Source organism: Monomorium pharaonis, chromosome 7 (genome assembly GCF_013373865.1).
Source record: "Monomorium pharaonis isolate MP-MQ-018 chromosome 7, ASM1337386v2, whole genome shotgun sequence".
NCBI classification, from domain to species: domain Eukaryota; kingdom Metazoa; phylum Arthropoda; class Insecta; order Hymenoptera; family Formicidae; genus Monomorium; species Monomorium pharaonis.
In genome coordinates, this window is record NC_050473.1 from 23,496,782 (window position 1) to 23,505,229 (window position 8,448).

Genomic DNA, 8,448 nt, shown 5'->3' on the forward strand with positions numbered 1-8,448 from the left:
ATAGAGTAAGCTTACCCAAGACCCTTGAGTAAGAACTCCGCATAGAGGAGTAAACCCAGTTATTTTGTCCAAATGTCTTACAACAGCTAATAATTGAATTAACCCTAGCTCTCATATCCCAGGGTATTGCCGGCCCAGCAGGTAGCCCAAAAAGAGAGAGAGCGCCCCTTTATCTACTGCCGAGGTAAGTGGAATAAAGGAAGGTCCGTCGTCCAGGACGTTACACTTCGTTTCATTGGCTTAGTTTACATCGTGCATTTAATACGCGTATCAGGTACCATATTCGTATCAAATTCGTACTAAATATTTAGTACGCACGATGTAAACGCTGCCGGATCAATTTGGTACGAGCGTATCAATTAGGAGTATCGTACTAAACTGATACGCGTACCAAGTGATACAAATGTCGATGTAAACGCATAAAACGCATTTTAGAGAGAATTTGGCAATTGAGCATAACCTCAGTGCTAAAATCTAAAAACCGGTGTGAAAATGTCTTAGTAGGAGACATCAACATGAATTAAATTTGTATTATATTTTTCACAGTACATGCTTAGTACATTCGATGTAAACGCGCCCGTACTAAAGCTTTGGTGCGCACCAAACTTAATACGCGTCCTAAGGTTTTGACGATGTAAACTAAGCCATTGTCGCATAAAGTTTGGTGCTTCCAAAGATTATTGACGTATATATATATACAAAACATACCTAATTTTTCCTGCTAGTTAGAAGAAAAATGGCGGACGTGAGAATACTCACTTTTATAGTGCCTTAATATGCGTCTCTCAGCCTTCTCTCTGGGTATAAATCTGTCTATGGTTATTCAGAAATGTTTCCGTTTCCCATCTATGCTCTATTATGCTCCACAAAAGATGATATACGGCTTCTGTACAGTTCTACAGTTGTGTTTCTCCAGGAGTTCGTTTCTTGAATTCATTCGCAAGAGAAACGTATTCGTAAATTCTGTTCTTATCGAAAAGTTGAAAATTTATTAGCTATCGTGTGGCTTTTAACCAATAAGCTTGCAACTTTTGTTAGAGAGGGTATTTGCGCATACGTTTATCTTGCGAATAAATTCAAGAATCAAGCCTCAGGATAAATTTTGACGCGTTTAACAAATTTTCTATTAAGACTATTTGTATTATTTTCTATTATAAAGAGAGGTATATAGTTATACGATGAAAAGAGTAATTATTTTTGTTAATGGGACGGACGTTAATGGAAAGGTAGTGCTGCGTGTGTCACTGTTAAATTATATTTCAATCCTCATTTTAATAGTTGCTTTATTATTTGTCAAGTAACTATTTGACATACCAGTTTAAATCAAGAAATGTCAATTTTGTTTTTATTTTTAATATTTTTTTATTCGAAGTGGTATTACAATATTAATTACATATTTAGAGAAGCTTTTTGTATCTATGCTTGCAACAATGTCATTATTTATTATATAATATTTTGTTCACATTAATTGCTACGATGTGAAACGTAACTCATGCATTAGTGTTTGAAAAGTACTTGAGTACTTTTATTTCTTCAATTAAATAAATTATTGTCTCTTATAAAACACTTTTTTTAAGATAAATATGCAATATAATCTTTCTTATCGTCAACTTTCTTCTAATTTTGTAATTTTGTAATTTTGTATATTGTTTTATTTAAAATCTTTGCTAAGAAGAAAAATTGTCACCTGAGTTATCCTTTTTTTAAATTAAAAAATTTTTTGATATTGGTAAGTGAGAACATGATAAATTTATAACTCTAAAGATACTATGCATGTTCTCTAATGTTGTAATTTATAAATTAAAATAAATTATTCAGTTGCACAGCTTAATAATGATCCTTGGTTTCTTGTTCCAGATGTTGGCAATGCTGAATTGTTGCCCTTTGTATGATCTGTGTTCTGGAATCAGAATGTAATAGATTAGAATTGAACAATTTTTGTTAAAATTGTTTATGGATAAAAATTTATATTTTATTTATTAGTTCATAGTAGCAAATATTTTCTATTTTGATTAAATGATAAAAGATTTATAAGAAATAATTTTAATTATAGAGGAAATATTAGTTTATGATTGAAGATTCGAACCATGTTTATGCATGCATATTAGCAAGTATTCTGTTTTAATTCAAAATTGAAATTATTTTTTAAATTTAATTACACCAGAAAATGGTTTGTGATTGCTCTAATATAAACATAAAGATGAATAAATTTGAGCTACACAGTTTAACGTTACCAACATCTTGAACAAGAAGCCAACAATTGTTATTATGTTATTTGATTGAACAGTTTATTTTACACTTAATTTGTAAATTGCAATATTATCATCAATATAAAGAACATGCGCAAAATCCATACAGCCATAAATTTTCCATTATGTTTCTACTTACCAACGTCATAAAATTATAATTAAATTTAAAATGGGACTTGTGCAATTTTTCTTCTCAGAAACAATTCTATGCACAAAAATGCACAAATTTACTAAGTAGTAAAGGAAAATCAGAGATAATACTGCATATTTACTTTTTTTTTATAAACCTTATAATATTTTTTATCATTGTTAAACTATGATATATAGTTTGACGATTATATGCTTGTGTTTTAATTTGAAAAAAACAATTCACATAAAAATAATATTTGATAGACCAAATGTCAATCTTATTTCACATAAGTATACATGCGTTTTATGTATTATAGGTATTTGTAGTGACCCATTCATTAGATGAATTATTGAAAGCAGCTAGCACAAAATTCGAAATAACTGCAAAAAAAATTTTTACGTCACAAGGTGGTGAAATTGATGATGTCAAGCATATTAGGTAAAATTTTTAATTATTGTAGAAATAAATACCTAGAAGTGCAGTTCACTTGAAAACAAGTTTTCTTCGTAGCACTCAACAAAATAAGATATATGATATTCTTTTGTGAATATTTTGTCTATACCTCACTTTACGTCAATTATTTATGTTACTATTAAATAAAATACTAAAATATTAAACAATCTTTGTAGAGATGACGATATTTTATATATTTCGAGTGGAGAAAATTTTATACATACAAACAAGGTTTTAAGTCACAACCAACCAAATAAGAATTCAGAATGGATTACGCTAAATGTCGGTGGAAAATATTTTACCACGACTAGAGACACTTTGACAAAAAAGGAACCTATGAGTATGTTAGCGAGGTATATTATCTGTTTCTCTCTGCTCAATTTTCTTCAGAAAAGTATATGTTTATATTTATATCCTTTATATGGAAAATATCTGAGAAATTAAAGTTTTTCTCTATATTTGTCTTCTTAATACAATGTCGTAATATAATTAGATTGTTGCGATTCAAACGATTAAAATTAATGATCTTATAGTTATTTTTTTAATAATTTACACTTGATGTATAATGTAGCATATAATATTTATGACTAAGATTAAACGTGAATAAGAATTTTATGGTTTAATATTTTTAATAAAGTTAAATAAAATTAAAAGGTATTTAAAATTATTAAAATTTATAATAGAAATTTATTATAATTGAAAAAACTTTTATATGTACGAGTGAGAGAAGAAGAGAGAAAATTTTGTTAAAATAATATGTTTTATAAAGAATGTTTACAGAAACGGAGCATAAAATACAGCCGAGCAGACGAGATCACCTCGGAGCATATCTCATTGACAGAAGTCCTACTTACTTCGAACCATTGTTAAATTACTTGCGACATGGTCAAATGATACTCGATGCTAATGTTAATATAGCTGGTATATACTCACAAATTTTGTTTCTATCACTATGACTAATTTATTTATTTTAATAAGACCAATATTTAAATCGCAGGAGTTTTGGCGGAAGCTTGTTTTTATGGTATTGAAGGTGCTATTCGAATTCTTACTACAATGTTGGAGAAAGAAGAACTGCAAAAGGAGGGTCTTGTATCTTTAACTCGTAAAGATGTACTTAAAGCCATTATGTCTACGCCAACAAATGCAGAACTTAGATTTCAGGGAGTTGATTTTGTAAGAGCTGATCTTTCAAAACTAGATCTTAGGAATATTAATTTCAAGGTAACTTGACATTTGTTTTGTATACATTTTGCAGTAGATAAGTCAGTAGAGTATAATGCGATTTTTTGCATTAAAAATCTCTGCGTTTCTTAGTAAAATACTAAAAGTGGTGTAAATGTAGTAAAACAGATGGTTCTTTTTATAAAATATAAAAATTATTTTATATTTTATATTTTATAAAATATAAAAATTATTTGTTTTATTCGTTGACGTTTAACTGTAAAAAAAATTAATAGCGAGTTTGGAGCATGAACTGTGCAATTAATCAAATTTATGGTAAATAAATGTATTATGGCTCTCGCACACTAGACGCGATAAGCGACGAGCGATGAGCAATATCCAATGAGAGCTCTACATTTTCGAACATTTCATCGCCATGTTGGAAAAAGCAGAACTCTTATTGGATATCGCTCTCGCTCGCTTTTATCAATGTTTCCTACGATAATTGCGATTGCTATTTTTTTTTTACTTGATTTTGTTTGCTTATATATTATCTGCGATGCAGATAGAAAGAAGAGACTGCTTATTTGTTCTTACTGCTGAAAAGAATGCGCATTATTCTCTTGACTATTCTTTCACTTGATCGCGTATCTCTGGCCTTCGATGTAATCAGAGAGTAACCTAAGAGCGGCCACTGCGGCCTTTTTCGTGCGACCGCTATTTGACTATCAGCGCCAAACGTGGATGTAAAGTTCGTTCTACATTAATCGCAGTCGCCAGTTGCAATTTGCAACACCCAATGACTGTCGAGCTTTAACTAGAAACTAAGCGCTTATTGGATGTCGCAAGTCGCAACTGGCTGCTTGCGATTAATGTAAAACGGGTTTTACATCCACGTTTGACGCTGATGCTAGTCAAATATCGGTCGCACGAAAAAGGCCGCAGTGGCCACTCTCACATTCCTCTCTGATGTAATCCTCAGTTATATTCTGTTTATCTATATCTATTTATATCATTTTCTCACGTAAATACATAAAACTGCATTATCTACTATTGATTTTAATACAAATGTTGTTAACTGTTATGAAAAATCGTAATTTTGTTATGTTTTTCTCAATATAGTACGCCATTATGCATCATTGTAGTCTGGCAGGTGCTAATCTGTCAGGATGTTGTTTCGAGCGCGCTGATTTATCCCATGCTAATTTGCAAGGTGCCCAACTTGTTTGTGTCAAAATGTCGTGCGCAAATCTGGCTGCAGCCAATCTGCATTCGTGTAATTTTGAAGATCCTGGTGGTCTATCAGCAAACATGGAAGGTGTTAATTTGAAAGGTGCTAATCTTGAAGGCAGTAATATGGCAGCCGTCAATCTCCGAGTGGCTACTTTAAAAAATGCTATTCTTAGAAATTGTATTTTAAGATCAGCTGTTTTAGCTGGTGCTGATTTAGAGGTACTCATCTCAACTAATTATTACTTATACCATTTAGAATTTATCTTTTAATACATGATAGATGTATCTATCCATTAATATATGTTTTAAAATTTCAATTTTTTATTATTATATTCATAATTACTTAAATGTATATACATGCTTGTATCATTTTTTAGTGCTGTGATTTATCTGGCTCCGATCTGCAAGATGCAAATTTGCGAGGCGCAAATTTGAAGGATGCTGCTTTTGAGTTAATGTTAACGCCACTGCATATGTCTCAAACAATACGATAACAATAAGCGTCACGCTGCACATTAGGATTGCAGCTTTCTAATAAACACATTTTTTAGTTTGGTGGTATTATTTATAATAATTTTGAATATAGTCTTAAATATTTAATTATTCAAAATTAAATGTACAATAATTATTTTAAAACGAACAATGATTTTATTAAACTGCAAATATAGCATTTTTAATGCGTATGCATGAGTGCGTGTATGTTAGAATATTTTCATTATAATTTTTTTCGTAACATTATTATGTAAAGACAATGAATAATATATAGAAGTATGGCAATATTTTCATTTGTTCTTTGTTAATATTACATATTAATTTATCTCTTAACAAATATTGTAGTTTTTTATTGTTATATTTTGTGTCCCGTTATTGCTCTAATAAATGATGTAAATGTTTCATTAGATAATAATCTTGTTATATCTCGTAAGTAATAAATATCTAACTGCTATTAATCTAAATCTAAATATTCTTAGTTTAAAATAATGTGTAGTTTATGCATAGTTTTAAACATTTATAAAATAAACTAAATAATAAATCCAAAATACTTTGATCCAAAAATATTTGATAGTAAAGATCTAGATCAGTAAATGTAGACACTATTGTTTTATATGTATATTATATAATATTTATTGTCTATTAAGTTAATGGAATCTTTCTATAAAAGAATTTATATGATTAACATGTTGCACACAATATATGTTAAGAACATGTAAGATTTGTTTTCTACTCATTAAGATATGTAGATTTACACTCCATAGTAGAGCTAAGGATATGATTGGATATTATTTGGATGTAATAGGATATCGTAAGAGATATTTTTACGATGTCCTAAGATGTTCTTGTAAGATATCCTAGGTGCTACTCATTGAGATATCTGTGGGATCACCTTCATCTGTCTGGGACAATTTGAGATATCCTCAAGATAAAGTATGCTGTGTGGGATATATATATACATATAATGAAATACAAATGTAACATTATATTATATATATGTATGTACATATTATAATTTATATTATAGTAACAAAAACTTTAATTGAAGATTTTACATATTTGAAGTATTCGTTGTTTTATTTATAATAATTGTAATTCTTTTTTGTAGTTCTTTTTTATCAAATATATGTATACTACTAAAAAAAAAATAGGGAACAGTTTGTATATCGAAAATTTAGGCTATTTTCAAACCGCTGGAACTCGGCGAAAAATTATCGAATCAGAATCCAAAAAGCGTTTTAAAGCTTAAAACTTCTTTCAAACGCTTTTTGCCGATTTCAGTTATCTTTTCACCAACGTGGCACAATGATGAAGCTTGACCCGTTAAAATAAAATTTTTTTATGCGAATTTGCTGCGCTGCATCTCGGGTAAAAAAATCAAAGAATTTTTGTTACTCGTGAACAGATCAACGTACAGCGCTTAGCAAAAAAATTTTTTCCAAAAAATAAACAGCATAGTTAAATAAAAAAATATTTATGCTGTAAAACTTTTGTATAAAAATTTTTTTGATATTTTGTTTAGTTTACGATATATATCGAGAAAAAGCAAAAATTCTCAATTTTTGAAGAGTGGTTTCAATCCTTTAAAAAGAAGCGTTTATAACCAACTAAGAATTTCTAATTTTTTATTAATTTTTGGGAAAAAATTTATCCTTTATACCTTCCTTATGTTGAATATTTCTTGCATCAAAATTTCCATTTCAGTAAAATTCGGTACAACTGTAGAAGGAGGCAATACACGAATTTAGAAAATTTTAGTTGGTGCTCAAAAACAGTTTAAGGATTACCCTTCAAAGGTTGACATTTTTGCCTTTTTTTCAATATATCTTGTAAACTTAACATCAAAAAAATTTTTATACAAAAGTTGTACAATATAAATACTTCCATTTAATTACGCTGTTTATTAAAAAAAATTTTTTTTTAATAAAAATTTTTTAATAAAATTGACTTTTATGTATCTAGCATTTATAAGGTAATTATACTATCCCAGCAAACACACATTTATAACTATGCTATAACAATTACATAATTCAGTATAATCGAATATAACAAGTTATATAATGGAGTTGTAATTTGTAATATACTCATTCCTTGTAATTTCCCACTCAAGGAAGCAACAATGTTATATATTTAATTGTAACAGTTACGTATATGTAATATTATTGACAAATTAAAAATATAACTGTAATGAAATAAATATATAACATGTTGCATTGTGAAAATATCGAAATAACATAATTATAATGTAAAAAAAAAAATAAATTTATGTTGTTTCTCAACAAGCATCGTTACCATCATACCATAGTCACACATCTGGAACTGCCTACTTCCGCGGTCACCCATCCAACTGTGAACCACCGTCGACGTTGCTTGACTTCGAAGATCGTGCGCAACCTAGTACTTTGTGATAATCCATGAACACTTGATGCTCATAAATACATATTTGTTATAGATCAGTTCAATAGATGTCAGAAACATGAAACTTGTAGTTGACTAATATTTTTATAAATAAATATAAATTTACAGTTATTTCCTGATTTTTACATATGCGAAATAACATGTGGAATAACTTATAAAAATATGTTTTTGCTTTGTTCTTTTGATAAAGCTAAATTATACCCCAGACAACACGCAATATTTATAAAATATTTATAATATTTATTTAAATATTTTATAAATATTTATCCAAATATTTTATAAATATATTTGTGGTCTTAGATTTGACAA

The 8,448-nt window shown here is 28.9% G+C and overlaps 1 protein-coding gene and 1 long non-coding RNA gene across 3 annotated transcripts; one reads left to right on the forward strand and one right to left on the reverse strand.

Moving 5' to 3' along the window:
- The first annotated feature begins 864 nt into the window (after nt 1-864).
- Nucleotides 865-7,786, forward strand: LOC105832613 (BTB/POZ domain-containing protein KCTD9). Of its 2 annotated transcripts, none has more exons than XM_036289445.1 (7): nt 865-1,226; nt 2,696-2,817; nt 3,009-3,172; nt 3,613-3,753; nt 3,830-4,056; nt 5,119-5,448; nt 5,607-7,786. In XM_036289445.1, the coding sequence occupies exons 1-7, from the start codon at nt 1,179-1,181 to the stop codon at nt 5,721-5,723; spliced, it is 1,149 nt and encodes a 382-aa protein (XP_036145338.1). In that variant the 5' UTR covers nt 865-1,178; the 3' UTR covers nt 5,724-7,786. The 2 variants fall into 2 exon arrangements, with proteins under 2 accessions (XP_036145338.1, XP_012529183.1); XM_012673729.3 differs by having other exon boundaries at nt 866-1,226; nt 3,009-3,185; nt 3,602-3,753.
- On the reverse strand, nt 1,205-4,728 carry LOC118646470. Its single transcript, XR_004964043.1, has 2 exons — nt 4,594-4,728; nt 1,205-1,900 (listed from the first exon to the last, which is right to left on the reverse strand). It is a non-coding gene; the product is annotated as an uncharacterized LOC118646470 (long non-coding RNA).
- Nucleotides 7,787-8,448: the final 662 nt, after the last annotated feature.